General features: G+C 40.9%; 1 protein-coding gene across 5 annotated transcripts; it reads right to left on the reverse strand.

Moving 5' to 3' along the window:
• Window positions 1-304: 304 nt before the first annotated feature.
• STAMBPL1 (STAM binding protein like 1) lies at window positions 305-21,626 on the reverse strand. 5 transcript variants are annotated; one of them, XM_077183091.1, is made up of 12 exons: window positions 21,481-21,626; window positions 12,015-12,178; window positions 10,635-10,795; window positions 9,541-9,758; window positions 8,056-8,131; window positions 6,537-6,632; window positions 5,561-5,915; window positions 4,852-4,976; window positions 3,854-3,991; window positions 3,102-3,214; window positions 1,537-1,636; window positions 305-611 (listed from the first exon to the last, which is right to left on the reverse strand). In XM_077183091.1, the coding sequence occupies exons 3-12, from the start codon at window positions 10,716-10,718 to the stop codon at window positions 555-557; spliced, it is 1,362 nt and encodes a 453-aa protein (XP_077039206.1). In that variant the 5' UTR covers window positions 10,719-10,795; window positions 12,015-12,178; window positions 21,481-21,626; the 3' UTR covers window positions 305-554. The 5 variants fall into 5 exon arrangements, with proteins under 5 accessions (XP_077039206.1, XP_077039207.1, XP_054493153.2 ...); XM_077183092.1 differs by lacking the exon at window positions 12,015-12,178 and adding an exon at window positions 20,594-20,851 and having other exon boundaries at window positions 21,481-21,603; XM_054637178.2 differs by lacking the exon at window positions 12,015-12,178 and having other exon boundaries at window positions 21,481-21,622.
• Window positions 21,627-22,425: the final 799 nt, after the last annotated feature.

Below are 22,425 nucleotides of genomic sequence, written 5' to 3' on the forward strand. Positions count from 1 at the left end.
GTCTCTACTGGCAGGTTGCTAGGGAAGACACATTTCTCCAAGAGACTCTGATGCATCCCTACTATCCCAAAATGGTGAGGATCAGCTCTCAGGTAAAGGATTTGGATATTTCTAAGTATCTTCTGCTTAATAGCTGAAACTTGGGCTATAGCAGTTGGACAGGAGAAAAAGATGAAAAAAAAAATCACCTAAACTGATTGATTTGCCTCTACTACATATAAAAAGCCAACCACTACCTAATTCTCAGTAGAAAATTAATGCAAAAAAGTGACAAAAGAAACATTACTTATTTCAACACAGTTACTGTAGTTTGAAGTTCATTTTATTGTTTTGTTTTATGGGTGAGACTTGTTTACAGATTCAGGGTTAATGCCACTGAACTCCATCTTGACAGAGCAACAAAATAACTCCAAAACAGGCTAGAGCAATAAATATCAAACCATTCAATCTAAAATGTATAAATATAAAAGTAATTTCTGAAAATGTAGGAAAAAACAGGAATTCATTTTTCTCTTTTGGCCTTTTGTAGAGTACATTGGTGTGGTTCATCCGTATCACCTCAGATCCAGCACGATTATCTTTATGTCTTTCCCAACCACATGGGTACATGGCTGCAGAAGAAGTCAACACATTACTCTCAGAAATCCCAGTAAGATACCTAGTAACTTCATCCATGAACTACATGTGTAAAAGACCACTGAAAAGAACCTACCTGGAACACAAAATCTTAACATTTTTCAGAGCTGGACTACCTTCTCATTATCCCTACACTTAATGATGAAAGAACAGAACAAAACAAAATTCTCTGACCTCTCCTTTTGAGGCCTAATGCTGACATTCAGAGAGCCTGACAACATAGTAATTTCCAATGTCTCTCAGCATGACTTCTCCGTATTGGATAATTTTATTTTAATCTATAGGAGACTCTTCTGTATTTGAAGTGAACCTCATTGAAAAAAACCAAACACTTAATTATTCAAAGGTAAAGGCTCTTATCAGAAATGCCAGTGTTAGCTGGAAGACAGTTCTGGCTGACTGTACTGTTCAGCCACACACACACACCATTATTCTACTGAAACATCAAAAGATACACCAGTTACAGAGAAATGCTCAGAGAAGCCAGGGCAAACTTTTAGCAATGAAGGAAATAGGACTTAACCTACTTACAGCTGCACTTTAAAGCAGCTGAGATGTTTTGCTGGGGCACCAAAATTGGAGAGATGAACTGATTCATTGCTTAAAAACCGAAGAGCTCAAGAGTAACTCCCATTTCAAAATGTGAGTTTTGCTCCTTCTGAAAGCAGGTAAAAGTGGTGACTGACAGTAACTAACCACCATCTGAATGGCAGCTTGTAACGCTCACCTCATGGCTGCTTAAGTGGTCTCCTGATGTCTGCCTTGGTCAGTGAACTAAGGGTAATGAATTAGTAAAACAGGGGGAAAATTATTAAGAAATCTAATCTCAAGTTTCTGTTTGCAGCAGAGCCATGGTCAAGAGTTTTGAATAGTAAAAACTGTGTTGAATTATATACTTACATTAAATAACCTAGGGTCCTTTGTATGTGGATGGAATCCCTTCTTTTTACAAGCAGAAACTTCTAGCATGCCAGCATTAGTCAGTCTGAAGATGCCAGTGCTGAAAAGCAGAACATGAAACTCCTGTTACACACTGCTCTCACAGTACACATCCAAGGTTTCACACACAAATTGCTTTGCTTAGAAGAAGGACAACAGGAAGGTGCTTGGTGACCTTCAATACACAGGAGCCCTGGCTGAGCTGGGTTTTTAAAGGTATTTTAAATCAAGGGGAGTTGTGCTCCTGTAAAGGAAGAGATGATGAGGGGAAGGGGACAAAAAGGATCCCAGTACTGGTGCTGTTCCTGTTAGGCAGGTTAGGCCACTGAGGGATAAGGCTGGTTTACACAGGAACAGATGCAAACCAGAAACTTGCATGTTCTGGATTGCATTTCACCCAGGGCAACTTAAAGATGACAGCCTTTAAACCAGCTGTGTAAATGACTAGTAGGAGCACATCCTCCCCACTCTTTTAGGTAATCACACAAAGCATTAGAAAATGCACTGCTGCAAGTCCTTAGGTATTGAATAAAACATTACAATGCCATCCTTCTGCAAAGAGAACCTATTACCTACAGGGCAGCACCTAACCATATAAATATTACAGGTTAGAGTTGGTTACAGGGTATCAGCAGCAACTGTGAGAGAGGCTTTAAGAGCAGAAATTTGGAAAGGTATGCAAGCATGCTCAGGGTTAGAAATGCTGGTGCTTGTGCCCTTGCTTCTCAGTCTGTATTCACAGCTCTGCCACCTGAAGGGCCCATTTAGGAAGTCAGGCAACCAGGACAGGATTCATATCTACTGAGGCAGAAGGCCAGCAGGACAGGCTGAAGAAATGCACACTACACACCAAAGGAGAATCACAAATTTGTTGAAGCTGGAAGGAACTTCTGAAGACTGTCTGGTCCAGTGCCCCTGCTCTGGCAGAATCACCTTGAGCAGGCTGCTAGGACCATGTCCAGTCATGTTTTGCATATCTCCAAGGATGCAGACTTCATGACATCTCTGGGAAACCTGTTCTATTACAAGCCTTCACATTAATATTTGCACTATTCTAGTTTTTTTCCAGATACATAGTTTGTAATTCATTAAATTCAAAAATAAGTCCTTATTATCAAAAAAGGGAATTTTACCCTTCTGCTTTGCAAACTGCAATTTTCACATCATTCTAGAGAAATAAGCCTAACCTCCCTCCACACTCTTAAGCGGATAGAATGAAGACAGATCTGTGGTAGGGCATTGGCTATGAGTACTCCAGAAGAATAGCTCCTGTAATTATTACTTTGTTGAGCAGAATATATAAAAAATAAAATTTAAAACCCACGTCCATGGAGGGAAGAGGAGAGAAACAATGCTGTGCATAGAGACTGACTGAAATGCAAGTCTAGGCTACTTACAGAAAACAAAGTCACAACAAAATGTTCATGCCCTTCATCTGAGTTGGCATGTACCTTTTGCATTTGATCAGATTTTATGACAAGAAGCACGGAAAGATACCAAAATATTACTTAAAAATCTGAACTTACTCATTATGCTTTGGTGAACAAACAATTGCAATGGCCTCTGGCAACATTAGCTGATAAGAACAATGAGTATGGAGATCAACACTGGATAAGAATGCAGTTTGTGTTGGATGTGTCTACAAAAAAGAAAGGGAAAACTCAACATCATGAAATATTTCTTACAGATCAAGGTCAACATACATTTAAGAAGGAAAAATAATTTGTTACAAGTGAAAGCATCAGTAATTCCCCAGGCTGGTTTCTAAAGCTCTTTTTAGCCCAGGGTCTATATTGTCCTACAGTGTTCAACATGGAGAAAAGAAGGCTTTTCAGGATGAGTTTCATGGAGGCATGTTCACAATCAGATATACAAGCAATTTTCTGATCATGGGGAGGAAAAGGTGGAATGAAGAAGCATAAGACAAACGGAAATGACTTAATTGTGTAAAATCCCTAAGAGAAAAGTTAATATTAAGTTTAAACAACACAGTACTCCCCTCCCTGACTTTTGAATATGGCATTAGAAAGTAATAAAATACCCCTAAATCAACATTTTAAAAAAGTTGCACCAGCAAAAGTAGGCCCATTGTGTCAACAGGATGCCTCAATTGCATTAAGGAGTTCTCTGTGGAGAACATGAGTGCTTATTTACATCACTGCAATTTGTATTCAGTAAGCAAATTTGTATTACTCCAGTTGTTTCTTTTTTTTTTTTTTTTTTTTACATAGTATGTAGAGCCAATATGAGAAAACCAGAGTCTATGAGTCATACATACATGGATCCAACCCAAAGTGAGGAGATCATACTGATCCTGAATACCAAATAATTCTTCCACATTCTCCATGTCACAGTAGTCTGGTCCTGCAGTTTGCTTTGGCACTATTACATGTGTAATAGTAAATTCATTATGAGTCTGCAAAACAAACATTGACTTAGGGTGGAACAGACTGCCTAAGGAATAAATGCTGAATCAAAATCTGAAAGATGTCAGCTAACAAAACAGTACAGCTCCACTGATTCCAGTGCAGCTCTACCAACACACTATACCTAAAAATATGCCTTAGCATTTTATCATGAAAGCATACAGGGTAGTATTAGTCACAAGACAAGGCTGTTGTATTGAACTGCTCTCAGTGATCAGTGTGAAAAGACTGTCCTTTAAAATAATTAAAAACACATAAAAGAGCTTTGAGAAAACTATCATGATTTTCTGTGAAAAAAGACTAATACTGCTGTTCTTTCCCTTCATGCAGTTCAAATACACTTGGGGTCACCTAAAATTCTTCATGTCAGCATCAGCCACGCCATCTTTCCCTGCTCTCAAAGGACATTAAGTGTAATCTAGGTCAAAGCAAAAAAAACCAGCCTGAAAATCAAATGTTCTACAGCTTGATGACGGGATTTCTGTTTTGTTGTGCCATTATTCATTTGATGACTCCAGTGGATTCTGGCAGTCTTTATATTTCATTGTCCTGTAACTAAACCTCACTTACCTTAGATGAATGCCAGAGAAAGTACTCGAAAAAGCCTGTACTGTACAGCATGCTGAAAAACTTGCTAGGCTTTACAACAATAGCAGCATACTTTGGGCAGATGTTTCCCCAGTAAAGCAAGCCCACAGTGCTGAAATGACCACTCAGGTTACAATATGAAGTTCATTACATGGAAGGCTAGCCATTTATATCTGCTTTTGCTCTGAAATCAATACATCACAGGATATTACAGCACTATCAAGTATGTCTTCCCCATAAAAATATGAGGCTTAAACTGTACCAGTTTTCCACAGAGAATTCCACATGTCTCTATTCCTCTTACTGTATTTGCCTCTGCCAGCAGCAGAAATTTGTGACAGAGATCCCTGGGCAAAATGACACCTCTGAGTGCTTCGGCCAATTGAGCTAACCAAGAATAAAAAAAAAAAAAAAAAAGAAAAGAGAGAAAGAGAGATAAAAAGGCATTTACAGCTAGCAGCTAACACAATGAAGATCCCTAAAATAAAGAAATACACACAGTATATTATAGTATATTACTACAAGTGGAAGAATTATACTTACCACATCATAGACTTCTAAAGAGAACAAATCTACAGGACAAGCACTTCATCTAAATTGAAGGCACCAACCCACAAGATACACTCTCTAGCCCATCCCTGAGGTGACAGTCAGCTGGGACCATCTCCCAGGCCAGGGCTTTCCAGCAGAAACCACTGCAGGTTCTGTTTCTGTTCCCTTGAAGCCCATGGAAAGATTCAGACTTCATTTCTCAGGAATATTAAATCTCAATCTCTGTATCCATCCATTGTTACTCAACTGGAATATGTGAAACTGTGCAACTCTCCCTCTTAAAATGAAGAAACTATAAGGAACTGCTGTGTTTGCACAAACCTGTTCATGGTTATTTCAGTATGGGCATCCTCACAGTGAAAAAAGACATATGCAGGTAGACAAAATAAAATAGGGATAAAAGAAATGCCTGCACTTACTCTGAACAGCACCTAGAGTAGCTGCTGGCTTTAAGACCCGTTCCACGGGCGGCGAATGTCCAGCACAGCCAGAGGTGCCGCGCCTCTCCTTTTTCTCCAGCAGTGCTGCAGATAAGGAGCTGTTCTCTGGTACAGAAACACAAGACAGCATACTTCCATCTATCTGCTCAGACATAACCACACTCTCTTTGATTTTCTGATCTCGAGCTAGCTCTTGCTTCTTAAGTTGATCCTCAAAGAACTGAAACTGTTCTGATTCGAGCTGCTGCTGCCGCATGTGTGCGACTCGTTTCTTCTCTGCCTCTATTAGCTTTTGGTGCTCCAGTTTCTTCAGAAATTCAGTTTTACATTTGTTCTGAAACATACACAACATAGTGACATTCTCAGAACACCAAAAATGCTAGGGAAAATGGAAGGAAAGGAGCAATCTAACAGTTCAATAAAACCATAAAATCCTGGCATTAAAAAGGAACTCTTTTGGAACCTGGTTACTGAACTGGAAAATACAACTATATCCCCAAAGGTAGGATGGAAAACAGAGCATTGATGGATGGAACAAAAAAGATGCTTCTCGGATGCTTTTTCCAAGTAAAGGGTTTAACCTATAGATTCTGTTTTCAGTGGCTTCAATCTCAATTCAAAATAGAGCACATTTGGAGCCAAGGAATCTTTTCCACTTACTGACACGAGTATCAATTTCAATCTCTTTATAAGGCAGAATCAGAGTATACCAAAAACCTAATTGGATCTTTGTAGACACTTATTAAGTAAATATAGCAGCACATGTATTTCCTAGAACACATTTGCATTACTTATTTTTAAATGACCAGCTAATTCTCAAGAAGAAATGAAAAGTCATTCCTAAGCAGCTCAGGAAATTATTAGGTTTTCCTAAAACTGACATTTTAGTGCTTAATTTTCAAGTTTTATATGAAAAAATATTCATGTCAACATTTAATAATCATATAAAACTTACTTTGTGTTGCATGTATTCTTGATATTCTAAGTTATATTTTTTTAAAAGATCTCTTTTCAGTTCGTCTGTCCGTGGGAATGCAACCTCCTTCAATTTCTTTGAGGTGGGATGGGGAAAAAGATAAATAAGTTTACTTTTCACTTTTTAAAAGAGCCACCTGGAAAACAAACTCAGCTGTAACACAGATTTTTTTAAAAATACAAACCAGAAAATAACCTGCTCTCCTCACAGGAAAAAAAAAAGGCAAAAGAGAAAATACACACTATATCATCAGTTTATGAAATTTCTATAGTACATTGTTTTCAATAAATCTATTGATTTATATTAGTGAAACATGTGACATGGCTGCTTCTTATCCCAAGGAAAGATTAGTCCTTTTAGTAGGAGTGTGTTATCTCTGTCTTGTTTAATAGGAGTGTGATGACTAATGTTTTTGTTGTAGGCATAATTCTTACAAAAATGCTAAGACCAGCTTAGAGAGTTTCAGGTAGGATCATTGCATTTTCCTCTAGAACTTCCCAGTCAGAAATATGTCTGAATATGCCCATTTCCAAGTGGGAAAAAAAAAGTTTTTTTGAAGAGGTAGTTATACCTGTAGCTTTCTGTCACAGACCTGGCAAAACAACATTTCTTACAAAACAGAACCAATTCCCAATGCTTTCTACTTATGTGAAGGCTACTACAAAATAATTCAGAGGCTGTAGGCAAGGGAGGAAAAGCAACCATGTACTTAATCCTGCTGAGTGCCACAGGAGAAAGCAATGTTAGATGCCCTTTCTCAGTAGGGATGTTCTCCTAGTGGACCACAGTCAGAACTTCAGCATGGATTGTTTTGGTTTTGAGTAAAACATTCAGTTTAACAGTAGAGAAAGCAAGCAAACATGGGGGCACAGAGCAAGAGACACTCATGGTCCTACTAGCAACTCTCACTGGGCAGTTCCAGCTGTTTTAAGTTCAGTATAAGGCTATACTTAAAATTTATTTAGGATTTATTTTCTAGAGGGGAAAAAAACAAAAGTAAAACTACTTTGTATGGAAGTGGAGGGAAAAAAATCTGGTAAAAATGAAGTAAATACATATATGGTAGTAAAGAAAAAAATATACTTTACTTATTTAGCAGAGTAAGCAAATACTGCATAGGCATGAGTAATGCCACACATTTCTCCTTCTGTTTGCAATAGTCAGTTTGGACCATTATCCATTCACATAATTGGGACCAGAATCAAGCTAAGTACTGTTAACATATGCATTTTTAATATGCAAACTTTCAGAAATAGATGTACCTGGGCTCCCAACAACCTACCAACTTATTCAGACCATTCTCATTCACATTTTAGATCAATAATTTAATTTCCAAAATAAAACATGTATGAGTAGTGGAGAAACGTATCAGAAATTGAAGCTGTGATGGCTGCTATGGGTGCTCTGGGGAAAAGGAAGCTATGGCCTATATGGGTTGGGAAAAATGAAGAGGCTCTGAGTAAAACATTTCATAAATACCAGGGAGCCATAACCCTACCTTAATAATATCTTGTTTTTCTGGTACTGCACATTGGTGATAGTCTCGGTGACTGGGCAGCTTTTCTACAAACAACCTAGAAAATTAAACATGCATGTGTTTAGTCAGAAGAATATCCATAATAGCTTGCATGCTGGCAGAAAAATCAGTTTCACATAACTGTTCAACACTGAATTCCAGATGACTTGGACCAGGGTTCTACACATGTGTTTATATTAACACATTATGGTATGGACCTGTATGGGACACACAGAATAAGGACAGGAGATTATTTTCCACATCTGATATATATCAGTTTCCATTAGTACTGGGTTAGGTTAAAAAAAAGGGCTAACTAGCAGCCAGCATCTAAAAATATCCCTCAAACCACCCTCCACTCTAGTCAGTGCTAGTAAATCTTATTTCTACTCTCTTTATCTGTTCTTAGCCAAAATGCTGACTCTCCAATGGAAGACAAGAATGAAACACTGTCACTAAAGCAGGTATTTTTTCCAGACCAAGCTGCACAGTAAATTATGGCAACACTCAGCTGCAAGGAGTTTGTAATGCACAGCTGCTATCATTTTTTCAGCAATTTGCACAATATTCACCTCCAGACCCTCTTTTTATAGAGACAGATGCATTTGAAAACAGGTGGGCTAAGAGAGGTTTGGTCTAGTTTTCAGAGTATGAGGAAAATAAGGAGGGAGGAAGGATGTTTCCTTTACAACAATTTAAAAATATGCACATTAAAAAAGCCCCAAACCTTTCTGAAGTAATAAAAGAAACCAATCAATTCTACAGCAAAACTAGCTAGGTTAAAAGTTTAAATCTGCCAGTGATATATTTTTCAGCTGTCTATTTTGAGAGTTGTAATGAAAGCTGGCTAGATTTGTTCTTTTGTGGTAAAGAGAATAATCATGAACATACACTGTAGATTTTGCATTTATTCCTGTAAGAAACAATAAATTATATTTAATCCTTTTGGGGGAAAAAAGTAAAATGAAAGCAAGAAAACACTTTTCTCATGCTTTTTAAATTATTGTGCAATACTACCATCCTTAAGATCAGCAGATGCTCATAGGACATTACTACTAAAGGTTTAGAAATCTTATTTAAACATTGCTTTTAGAGTCAAAAATTGTATTTAACCAACATCATGACATATAAAGAATAATCTGGGGGCAACAGTGCTCCTGGTATGGCCTGGCAGAGTAAACTCAAACCTCTGTATGTTGGGTTAAATCATGCCTGGCAGTTCACACATGGATAGGACAAGCACACGAAGAGGTGGCAGGAAGTTTTAACAAAGCCCACGCTCAGTGCAAAATATCTCCAGAGAACAGAGCTGCTCTGCAAGAACACCCTAAACAAACTTCTCCTTGTCTAAAGGGTCTCCTAGCGGACCACAGTCACAACTGTGGTGTACAGGGGTTCTCAGGGCAGCTCTCCATTTCAGTTTGCTCAGAATGATCAGCTGTGATGGCTGATGATCGGCTTTCTTACGTGATGAACTTGTTGTAGAAGACGAAGGCGTTCTCCAGGTTGCCCTCCTGCATGTACACGGCGGCCATGCGCTCCATCTCCACCCCCGAGCGGAAGTAGCGCCGCGGCGTGATGTCCTCGTTGATGCTGATGTTGCTGCCCAGCTTGCTCAGGGCACGCACTCTCTCCTCGGGGCTCACTGAGATGTCTGTGTGGTCAGGAATAGCCACCAGCTTTCTCTGAAAATGAACAGTCCTGTTAGATAAGGGTATATTCCGTTCCACTTTCAGTAAGCGGTCTCAGTCAAGAAGCTCAAGGGAAATATTCAGCTAGTATTTTTCTGAAAATAGGCATTGGTTTCTCCACCTCTAGCCACAGTTGAAACATTATAACATATTTCTCAACTGCAAGTAATTGTGATCAAAAAGAAAAGCGATTTTATTCCCTCCAAAAACAACAACAACAACAAAAAAAGGAAAAAATTAGGAAAATACCTGTGGAAAAAAAAATTAAGTAAATTACTGTAGAAATTACCAAAGGCAGTATAAAGTGTGTCCTCTTTAAAAGCTCCCACACATGAATTCTACAAGGTTCTGTCTTAAGTTACTGAAATAATTTGATGGATGTCCTGAACACTCAGACTCCTATTACATGATGTATAGCACTTGACTGCTAGAAATAGTTCAGGAAACAAAGAGCAATAAGTTCCTCTGGTGAGTCAACAGTTCACTTCAAATCTTCATTTCCAGTTTTAAATGAGGCCGTTAAAGACTAAGAAGTTCAAACTAATTACTGAAGAAGAACCATAGCTGCTTATGTCATTACCTTCCTGGTAATAAATAAATAAATAAATGGCTACTGTGAGTTGTTTCCCTCTTTGATGAATTTTTTTACTCTTTCTATTTAAAATACTCATTTCAACTTAAAAATCTGGTTGCTGACATCCCATAAATCATACATACAGAAATATAATAAATTCCAACAAAACTTTCAGGCAGCATGCAGGAAAAGATCCATGGAGCTGAGAGCCATCACTGCTAAATTGCTCTCTTGAAATTTATTCTAATTGAAAGAAAAGTTGCTCAGCCACTGAAACATTTTTCTGTAATACATACCAAGGAGCTGACAGTGAATGATTGCTCCATGCTGTTGTCTGCCTGTAAACCAAGGAGATTGCTCTTTTCCTCCAAAGTCTCCATCGGACTGAAAGGCCAGTACCAATCCTGAGCTCAGTATTTGCCACCAGATGCCTCAGGGTTTAATAGACCAAGGGAAGCTGGAATATAGATATGCTGATTGTGGTTGTGTGCTGGAAAAAATAAGTCATCCAGATTAGAAATACATTCAAATGTCAAGTAACTTTGCATGCCAGCACCCACTCATTACTTTGGTGGCACAGTACTTATACATTTAATAATAATTTAAAACTTACCAGGTGTCTAGAATTTAAATTGGGAATGCATAAGTGCTTACAGTACAGTTGAGAACTAGTTGACCTGTACTAAGGTTATTTCAGCAGATTTGAACACAATAAATAATTTTACAATTTTTATAGCAACTTAAAACCCCCCTAACTTTCAAGTATTAAGTGAAAAACACAGAAGTTTGAGGACTTAGAATCTGTGCTTCCTTGAGCATATGTTTACAAACATATTTATAAAAAGTACGAATCTGATATCTTAATTTTCTGCTAAGACTATGAGAAATAAAACTTTATACACAAATTTGTATCAGTACTATAAAGCAGAAAAAATATTTCAAACACCATGTGTTCCACCTGCACAGCTTGCTGGTTTCAACATTCAAAATACAATCAACTCTGATGAGCCAACTAATAAAAATTCCTCCTTGCACAGTTTTGAACAAGTAAAGAGAAAAAATGTAGATGTTGTGGTCACCAGAAAAACAACCCAAAAGGAAACTAAACCAAAACAAGGAAACTCAACTCTGAGAGAGGAATGAAATACTCAAATTACAAAGGAAATGTGAAAATTAAGTTTCTAATGTGTTTTTTCACTTGTGTGCTCAGTCTAAACAGATTTGATCCTTCATGTCATAGGCTCTTCATAGATTGCAATAAACATGCTAATGCTTTTGTGAAAGCATAGAGTGGGTTCAGCAAAGATATTTTCTCAGCACACCCCTCTCTAGAGAGAGGCCAGAGGACTCTGTGTTGAAGAAAACAGCCCTAATGTGTTTTTAGATAGCTGTATTTCTCAAGTATTGATTTTTGTGTTTGTCTCTTCCTCGTTTTTCTTCCAAAAAGCAATACTATCTATTAGATCAGTCCTGAATTTTAACCATTAGTGCCATTCATTTCCAAGAAGTTTTGCTAATTAAGGTATTCAAACTGCTTGCATAATTTGTAACCAAAAAAAAATAAGCAAGGTTTATACATCTGAGAAAACAATCTTTGTTGTGGTTGCAGTGCTAATTAAAATAGTTCTCTAAACCATTTAATTTTATGGAGATGGAGCTCTCGTGTAAATGATCACCTTGGCAGGAGAGCCTATTCATTGCCTGTTCACAAACTGCAGAAAGGCCCCATGGGACAGTGATAAGGAAATATTTCTGCTTTAGCCTACTCCAAGAAACTTTCTGCTTTAGGGCTTGTTCCACCTGAAGCCCTTCTTCACTGAAGCCCTGTAGATGTGGAAGGCTGTAAAAGGAGAGAGCGAAAAGCTTGGCCAGTGCACAGTTTGTGTCAGACTTCTGGCCCTGCAGCCCAGATTCTAAGCAGAAATAAAACCTTCAATGAAAGACTCGGCATGCATATGCTTTGTGGAACTCAGGAACAAAAACCAAAAACCAAACCAACCAACTAAACAAAAAAGGACTTAAAAAGCATGTATTTTACAGATATTTATCCATTCACTTATCCATCACTTGCGACTTTTAAATTTTATTTCCCCTAGAAGCATCTGGGACAGCTAAAATACCTGAATGGAGGAATGGATTTGGTCTAAAGCATGCATCCAAGTATAACAAACTGCAAAATGTCCTAGTCACTCATGTATATAAAAATCATTCAAAAGTAAAGGTGCAGAAATGTATTTCTTTCCAATTTCTTATTTCATTTAGCAGCTTCTGGCAAGAAAGCTTTTCTGTAGCAGTTTTTCATTCTGCTTCCAAGGCTTTCTCCCTTAACAGTCCTTCTGCAAAGCCTAGAGAGGAAATGGACATTAAGGACAATGCTCATGAGGTGCTTCCCACTGAAGACATGGAATATGGATCAAATGCTTCTTTCAGCTGTTACCACTCCTTGGAGACCTTTTAGTCCAGCTGGTAGGAAAGTGCAAAAAAGTTATTGCAAGTGGCAAACACAGGAGCCACTAATTAGGGGTTTGGGCGTTTTTTTGGGGCCAATACTCCCAAAGAGGTCTTTATTAAAGAAGCTTATGGTATTCCACCACCAAAATCTCTTTGGAAATGCCACAGGAAGACATCATGGAACCCTTTACCTGCAAATACTTCTCAACTTAACAGGCTCTAAGAGTATTAAAATTATAAACATAATTCAGTATTTTTTAAAGTGTAATATCAGGTATTTTAAACAGGAGACATCTGGCAATAGCAGAAAGTCACACTTCCTCAAAATTGTGTCAGAGCCTGGAAAGGATGAAGAAGCTCTGCAACAGATATAAGACATGTCACAGTGCAAGAGCTTAGCAGAAGAATGCCTGCAAATAAAAGAAGAAACTGTCTTTTTAAATTTAGTTTCAGGAACACACTAAAAATGAGACACTGTAAATAAAGAAGAAATACTAAGATGAATTTGTATCCCTTTTACAAAAATGTTATATAAGATTCAAGTACATTCACTATTAGTGGCAGTGTAACTTAAGAAAAAAGAACTCCTATAAAGATTGTGGGCTGACTTATGAGTGCACTCCAATAAATTATCATTAACATGTGGATGCACTGGCAGAATTATGAATGATTAAAAGGCTGAGAGCTAAGCTTCACTGAAAACACCACAGAGGCATGTGTGCCAGGTGCCTGGAATGCCTCTGTGCATAATGCTCCTCATGCACAGCTCCACAGTCACCTTCAGCTGCTCCAAGGGCACAGCACTGCCAGGGGCTCCCCTCACCCTCACCATCTTTCCTTTGCTCTCACTTTGCTGCCTCCACCGACTTCAAGGCAAGCTGTAGCTGATCCAAATTAAAACTAAATGGACTTTTACTTCATTCTCCAAATCATGGTTCTGCCAGCAAAGGAGCAGGCAGAGCCATGAAGCCAGCAAAGCAGAGAGTTTGTCACTTTCTGAGGCAGTGCTGTCCTAGATTGATATGAGCTGGCTTTGGAAGGGCACCCTGAGGGTTTGTATAGTTCCTACAAAAATTGCCCAGGTCTGGCAAGTGACTCTGTTTTCCAGAAATATATTTCATTTTACAAGAGTAAAGATAAATTCAAATACCAAATCTCTCTGTATAGCTGAAACTAATTATACTCAAACATACAAAATGCTTATGCTAAGACAGTGAAATTCACTCCAACCTCAACCACAGGGGATAAATACCAATGCTAGCTCGGAGCTGTCTTAGTCTATTATACTCTAAAGTGCTCAAAACTCCAAGAGTGAAGATGCATTTTTCTACTTCACCATTTTAGGCATTCCAGTTAACTTAGATGGACTTAGGTAATGTTTGTTTGAGGAGAAATGCCAGGACATTTAGCATTCAAATTAAGGTTTTTTTCTAATTATGAGTTTTCTGATAGTCATTACCAGATAACAAGAATAATCTAACATCTATCCAATGGTTAAGAGACTTTTCTTGATTTCATTGGAAATAGCACTTTTCATCAAATCCCATTTCCTCCTCAAAATGCATTTGTTTTCCCATATGTCCCATCTTATTATTGTATGCATTATTCCTCGACAAATCCAGGTTTATTAAATCAAAGCCATTCAGCTGCAAGAAAACAGAGCAAACTGAGAAAAACAGCATTTTAAATGGCATTGAAAGTGATTCCTTCTGTTCAGGCTAACAAGCATGGTACCAAGTAGCAGGGAAATGAAAAGCAGAAAGAGCAATTTTAAATGAAAGTACATGCCAAGAGTAGTACATGAAGACAGAATAAGCATAGCAAGTACCTCAGGAGCAGGCTCATGAGACAGAGGTGGTGGGAGAAGGCCTGGGGAATGCATGCACAAACAAACCCTTCTGAGAGCTGCAATATCCCAGTTCACCACAAATTCCCCAAGCCCTCACAGTTTGCTGCAGGCTGGCACATCAGGCAGCAGCCAGGCGGGCTGGAGCTGCCCAAGAGAGGCCGACAGGCCCGGGCCCTGCTGGCTTTGCTGTGACCCACGCCTGGGGTGGCACTGAGAGGTGACACACACGGCTGTGCCGCTGCCTGGGCTGCACGGGTGGGGTTTGCAAGGCCTGCAGAGCAGCCTGCACAGCCTGGCACAAGGAGTGCGTCTCTGTGCCTTGCTGGGACAGACCCTGAAATGTCCTTCCCTGACAGAACCTGGCTCTGGGAGGTGACTGTCCCCGCCAAGGCAGGGACGCCAAGCAGGACCGTGCTCTGCCCAAGGATGCCCACAGGGACTGTGGCACCCCAGTGGGAGCTGTGCTGCTCCAGCTCTCCACAGAGGACACAAAGACAAGCTCAGGGCATCAGGACCTCCCAGAAACTGACTGCAGAGTGCTACCATTGAATTTCAACTCCTTGGTGTCATCTGGAAGCTGCTTTCCCCTTTTCAGTTCTTCAGAAGAGGTTGAACAGGCAATGTTGCTCGATCTTGAGACGTTCCGAGAAATGCTGAATGAGCTTTTGGATTTTTAAACAAGTAACTGAGTAACTTCCATAAATATTATTAAAATATATATAATTTTCCTTTTGTAACATTAGTTACTTTCAAACATTTGAAACTTGAAAGTTTGAAAGAGTTTCCTCTTTGTAACACATTTTTAAATTTCAAGGGAATTAATGATAACACGGACTGCACTGCTGCCAGCAACATTTATCAATATTCTGATTATTTGTCTTACAAAAAAAATTTCGTTAAAGAGATCACTGGCAAAATGTTCCAAAGTACTTTCTTCAGTCAAAGATTACGTTAAAAATAATCTATGCAATAATATATTCTCTGAATATTTTTAAAGGTGGATTATTCCAGAAATACTCATAATTTTGTTTGATATTTTTGTGGAATGCAAAGCCTAGATGAGGTTCCCACCAAAATCATTCACTTCACTCCATTGGGATCAGGATTCTTAAAGTATATCTGGAAATATTTGCTAATATAGAAGCTGAAATGTAGTATAGTTCTACTTTTTGAATCTACTCTTGAGAGAGCTGTTCTGCAGCAATCCCGTGGCAAGAAAAAGCTTACTTTAACATTGCCATGAGAAGTTAGCACAATCATACTTCATGTTACTATACTAGGAAGTGTGATGATTACAGAATCCTAGAATAAAGATGCATGTCAAACCATAAGGAGGTCAGTCCTCATTAAAATAGCCAAATTAGCAAGTGCAAATAACACCTTTCAATTACCCATAATGGAACGAAGTTGTCTCAGCAAACTTTAAACAGGTCACACCAGCAATTGCCAGATGAAGGTAAAGGACCATTTCATGCCAGTAAGTCACCCATGAAGTAGATCCTTAAAATTCTGTACTTGGAAGTGGATACTCAAGTGAATTTGGTGAAAAACAGATTAGAAATACAGGCACCTATCTCATTCAGCTCATTTTGAAATTCCAGGCCATGTATTGGCACAGCACATGATTATTTATATACACACACTTAGGTTTGATATATAAATATGCTAAATACCAGCCTAAATAGCAAACTGCCTTCTGTTGGTTCTCTCCAAAAAGAAACAGCATATTCATCTGTCAACATGCTTTTTGTAACAAGCATTCATCATCACAGCAAGTGATTCAGCTGGTATAGTAAGCAGTCTCTTCTGGGAAAAAAACCCAACAAAGCACTGAATGTCACAGCAAGATGATTCTCTTGTGCAGAGGAAATACCCAATCCACAAAACTCAACAGAATGGCCTTTCATTAAAGGAGTCACTGCGAGGAGCCAGTTCCTGAAAACCCTGTGCCTTTCAATGGAGAAGTTGCTCTTTACAGCTACTACTAAGCTGAGCTCTAGACAAGCCCATCTCAGTAACAGCTCATAGTTTGACAGTGCTCCTTAGCTCCACAGCTCCATTTAAACTCCAGTTCCCAGACCACCTCCCAAGCTCTATTACCTGCCAGGAGCAGCTGCTGAGCTATACAACCATCTCTCCTAGAAGCAGGTCAAGAACATTTCCTCTTTCTCACTGGAGAAGGACCATGCCTCCCATGTCCCAGCACACTGCCTAGAGCTCCTCTGTGTCACTGGAGGATTGACAGTAGCACCTTCACCTGCTTGGGCACTGAGAGGGAGAAATCACGGGCAGGGAAGATCCTCCATGCACAGCTCTGCCAAACCCAAGCCTTACATGCTTAGGCCACTCAGTGCTGTACCTTGCATCATGAAACTGAGCTTTATTTTCATCTAAAAAAAGAATAGGTGACACAAGGATCTGTTTTCCCACTTCAAAATGAAGTTTGAGTTAATTCCCTGAAGACTGTTATAGTTGTTTTGCAAATATTTGGACTACTGCAATTAGTCAGTGTAGTTTCTTGAATATCATTGACTACCTGTTTTCCAAGGACAGCATTCCTCTTGGCACAGATACAAACATTACTGCATCAAGAAGCTACGGTAATAAAATTAGATTGATAATGGTTCTGCTAAGACTCTGATAAACCACTACAATATGCAGATAATGTCCAGCATGGCACATGCAAGAACCTGACTTCTGCTCCCTACAGAGAAGCTACAGGCTTCTCTCTCCTATTGCTTCACAGCACAGAGGAGACCTCTGTCTAGCAACTATTTTCTCACTCATTTTTATGCAGGCTGTTTTGAAATCAATAATTAGTATGTTTGTGCTACTACAACATAACTCTATGCATTTGAGCTGCACGTATAGATGACAGCTTCCTTCCAGATTTATTAACAAGCTCTGTCTATAATGATACTAGTGACTTTTAGGAGAATGTCCTCAAAAATGGACTGGAAATATTAAACATTCAAACATGCATTCCTGAACTGACAGTTCTTGGTCTTGTGGATTCTTGTGTTAAAACAAAACACAATCCCTCCTCCCCCCTCCTTTCTTTAGTGACACCATTCAGTTTTAGCAAAAAACCATTTTTAACATAATGGATAAATATCAACCATGGTAGAATGTCTTGGATTACAAGCAAAATCTTAGGCAGTCAGTGAAATATTACTTATGCAACACAGAACAGCATCTTTCCAGTGACCCACTAAAAGGATGTTCTAGACATGATGTAGAAAAACAGTGCCATTTCCTTCCTTTGGGAAATCCACAACAATCCCCCAAGAAAATTGCATCAGGGCACAGTAACCTAGAAGAGGACAGAAGTACAAGAAAGAGCTGGTTTTATACAATTTGTTCTTTGATGATTCAACTGAAATACTGAAAAAAGGAGATACTTGCAATCCATTACATCAGTGATAAAACTAACTTCCACCATGAAGACAAGAAGCTGTGTTGCTAAGGGAAACAAATGAGAGGTTAAAATCAGCACAGAGGCCTGCAACTTCATAGACTTCTGAGAAACAAAGAAAGCAGGATTCCTTGCAAAGCCTTAGGTTTCACAGATTTTTTTCTATCTGTATCCCTATTTCTCTCAGGAACAGGGTCCCGCTAGGCTAGAGGGGTTAAGAATCTTCTTGTTCTTCCTATGAAAAGCAATGATTTTTCTGGCAAAATAGATCCTACCTCAATTTAGAACACTTGAGACTCCACAGCATCTAACAAGGACACTTGTTGATTGAGTGAGTAACTGGTTGCAACAATCAATTTCTGTTTCTATCAGATGACAAATTCTTATGCTGTCTTACTTTCTATAGCTCAAAATATAGGGGACAAAATAAAAGTTAGCCAAATTTATTTGAGATTTCTGACATACAAATTCACAGTTTATTTGAAGCCTATTAAAGTACCTATAAAGAATGAAGCTTGTTTTTTTGGCCTCATATCTAGAAAAAAATAATTTGAGGCATTAGTTCAAAGGATTCTGATTGTTTTGTACACAAATGGTTAAGTAAGGAAAAGTAAGAAATGGATAGTGAGATTACCTACAGGATGAAGTGTGATCAATCAATATGAACAACTACCATTTTATCTGGCATGATTCTGTTGTACAATGTTTATATTAAAATAACATAGTTGATTTCATAAGGAAATCTTTGACCTTCTGCCCTATTCCACATGATTCAGGATGTAACATGCTATGAGCAAAAAACGACCCAGGAAATCAAGAGGAATATCTGGTTCTACGAGAAGAATTCTGTGAGCTTTAGACTGCTTGTTCTACTTGGATAGTTACAATATTTCATTTCTCTTACTCAAGTTTCTAAGATTGACAGTGTTAAGCACATGTTTTATAGCAGCACTGGCTGTAACACAGTCAGCTCACAGGACTGTTTGACAGTCAGCTGAATGATCCAGAATACCAAAGCTGAGCACGATGATTTCTGGCTAACATTTTGTACCCCTGCAGGCCAACAGCTTCATCCCAGTGCAGCTACCCACAGTCTACCTTTGAGCCTTTCAAATTATCTGCTTTTCCCCTCAGGATGAGCCCATTGATCTTTACAGCCTATACAAGCTCCTTTTTCTATCAACATCAAGCTTTAGATGTCTCTGAAGGCTTCTTGACAGCAGTGCAGGGATGCTAACGGGTCAGAGATGCTAAAGATGCTCCTACGCTGATTGTGTGGAGAGCCCACAGCTTCCATAACGCAATTCCGTGTGTTGTGAGCGGAATGTGACTCATCCAGAGCTGCCAGTAGGAAGTGGTAGGCAGAGGGTTGTGTCTGAGGAGCTGCCTGACTCACAGCACTTCTGAGAGGCATCAGCACCTGGGCAAGATTGACAAGGCTGGCTTTTTGTAATAGGAATTTCTTTGCAACAACAGTACTAAGCCACTGCACAAGGATTGTTCAGGAACTGCACAAGCAAGATAATTTTCTTTCATGGATTGATACTTCTATTTATAATGGAAAGCATGACCAGAAAATATGTTTCCTGGCATGACAATCTAAATGTTCTAATTTTATTAAAATTGTATAGACAAAGACTTCCTTTACATGGCAGCAGACTAATTTTCAGAACAAAAATTGAAGTGTAACATTTGGTGCAGAAATAAAATTTCAGGAGTCTGATAAAACCAGAAAAAAAACATTATTCATACATGTCCAGCAAACAGAGACCAAAAACTTAGTTTTATATGGTATTTGTTCAGTGCCTTCATGCACAAGTCACCTTCCATTCCCTCAGCAGCTGAAGAATTTAAAACATCCCTCACCTTGAGCTATACTGTTCCTGATCCTGGCGATTAACTTCCAGGAAAAGCCTTAAGGCCTAACCTTCAGCAGGTTTAATGCACATAAAGAAAACCACACAAGAAATGCTTTCACAGCTGTCTGCAGAGCAATATCAAGTAATACAAATGACTGCGGGATTGATCAAAACAATTTTTAAACATAATGCTACAAAATACCTCCCTGCACTTACAGCCATTTAAAATGCTGCACACACACACCCACACAAGGACCCCCAACTATGGAATTGCTACCTACAGAATTATACAGAATTTGGGATGAATGCTTCCCGCATTCCTACAGTATCCTGTGATCTGTGAAACTCCAGACTTGTAAACCCTGGCCTTTGGTTTAGTTATCCAAACATTTAGCGCTTAGACATGCAATATACCAGCTGCAATGCATTTAGTACATGAGAAAACTCATCTGTTTCAGAGTAAATTTCCTGACCAGCACCCACAACAACAAACCCGGGCTCCATTCTCCTGGCAATATTCAATGAAGTTCTGGGTCTATATCCTATTCTCCAGGACTTGCTTGTCTAAGGCAATTCATCGATACATGCTAACTACAGTTTTGGATAGTAATCCACTTAAGCCTGCAATGAGGAGAAACCTCACTTCTGTGCAGATAGAACTTTCTCCAAGCTGGTCTTCACCTGGGGAATGAATGTCCTGGGAAGTACAGCGTCTCCAAGATCTCATAATCTCACTACTTCCCATTGTCAGTAGAAGGTGGGGGGTTTCCTGCCCATGACTTCTCAGAGCATTCAGAACCACGTGCATATTAAACACAAATACTTTCAGATCGAGAGGAATTCCCCCAAAAGAGACTTTTTGGCATCTTCCTGAAACTGGGCAGCATGTGCAAGAGCGAGATACATTCCTCAGTGCACTTCAGAAGGACACCTGAGATCCTACAGAGGTCAAAAGGAAGCAGGTACAAAACCAAGTACATGAACAGAAAAAGCTCATCACAGAGTTACAGATGCTCAGCAACCACAATTTCTACTGGTTTAGATTCTTTCACTTTCTGTTCCGATGACCATCTTTCACATATATACGGAAATAATTTAAAGCCAGAGAACACTGTTATCGGTTTGATTTGCCTCTGGCACACGGCCACATTCCGGACTCCCCCCACACCGCCACCAGCCCGTTGCGAGACGCAGCGGAGTCAGCAGGATCGGCCGGCCGGGCTCGCTGCCCGCCGCCGCCCCCCGCACAGCCCCGCGCTGCCCCCGCCGCTCGCCGCTCCCGCCGGGGCCGCTCCCCGCTCCCGCCGGGGTTCCGCCCTGCCCGGAGGGAGGAGGGCCGTCCCGAGAGGCCTCCGCGACTCGCACCTGACACCGGGGCGGGGACGGGGCGCCGGCCGGGCCGAGGAGCGGATGGAGCGGGTACCGGCCCCGCTGCCGCGGCCCCGGAAGGGGTCCCGGCCCTTGCCGCTGTGCCCGCAGGGGCCGCTGGCGCAGGCGGCGGGATGGACGGAGGCGGAGGCAGCGCCTCGCCGCTCCGCTCCCGCAGCGGGCAGGGCGGTGCTGCTTACCGGCTCTCGCATCCGCGCTGGCGGCGGCTGCCGCGGACAAAGCGCGGGCCGGGGGGAGGCAGGAGCGCCGGGGCGGCCTGGGCCTCCTCCTGCTTCTCTCTCTCTCTCTCTTCTTCCTCCTCCCGCCTCGCCTCGCCTCGCCTCGCCCCGCGGAGCCGCGGGCGCCCTGCGCGGGAGCGGCCCCGGGCGGGCGGGCAGGTGGCGGCGGGGACCGAGCGCCCTGCGCCGCCGCAGCCGGGCCGTGCCACCGTGCGGGGCGAAGGGAGGAGCCTGCGCCGCGCCGGCCGAGCGAGCTGTGCCGCTCCGCGCTGCGGGGTCCGGCCGGCACAGCCCCGCTGCTGCTGCCGCTGCTGCTGCTGCTGCTGCCGGGGGCGAGGGCAGCGGGAGGGCCGTGCGTGGGCGGGGGCAGAGGGCGCTGGGGGCAGCACGGTCCGTGCGCACCTGGGATGGTCCCCTCCGCATTCCCCACGGTACCGGGGCCAGCCCGGCCGTCATTGAGTCAGTGTTTATCTGCTTGGGTACCGGAGGGTATGCACACCTCACCTGGGCACTCCTGAACTTTGGGAAGGGCTAACTCGGGAGAAACAGTGTTAGCAGCGTTGCGGAGGAAGCTGTGGGTAAGGAGGAAAAGGACCAAAGATAACTGTAGGTGTTGTCAGTGTGAGGCTGCTGTACCTGGGAAGAGGCAGCCTGGACAGGAGGCCCTGCCTCCTCTGAAGCACAGGAGGTAGGCTGGGTTTCTGAGGAGGCAGGGCAGAGCTGTGGGCTGGCCTAGATCTCTGCTGTTCCCTGAATGTTCAGCCAATGCAGCAGTTAGTCAAGCCGTGATAAGTTTGGATGACCTTTATGTTATCTTTTTGCTGAACTTGCTCGGCAGGTGTTGATCATATCGATGCCTTTCCTGGACCCCAAACCTGAACATGGAAGTCTAGACATGGTCTAAGA

Source organism: Agelaius phoeniceus, chromosome 9 (assembly GCF_051311805.1).
Source record: "Agelaius phoeniceus isolate bAgePho1 chromosome 9, bAgePho1.hap1, whole genome shotgun sequence".
Taxonomy (NCBI): Eukaryota; Metazoa; Chordata; class Aves; order Passeriformes; family Icteridae; genus Agelaius; species Agelaius phoeniceus.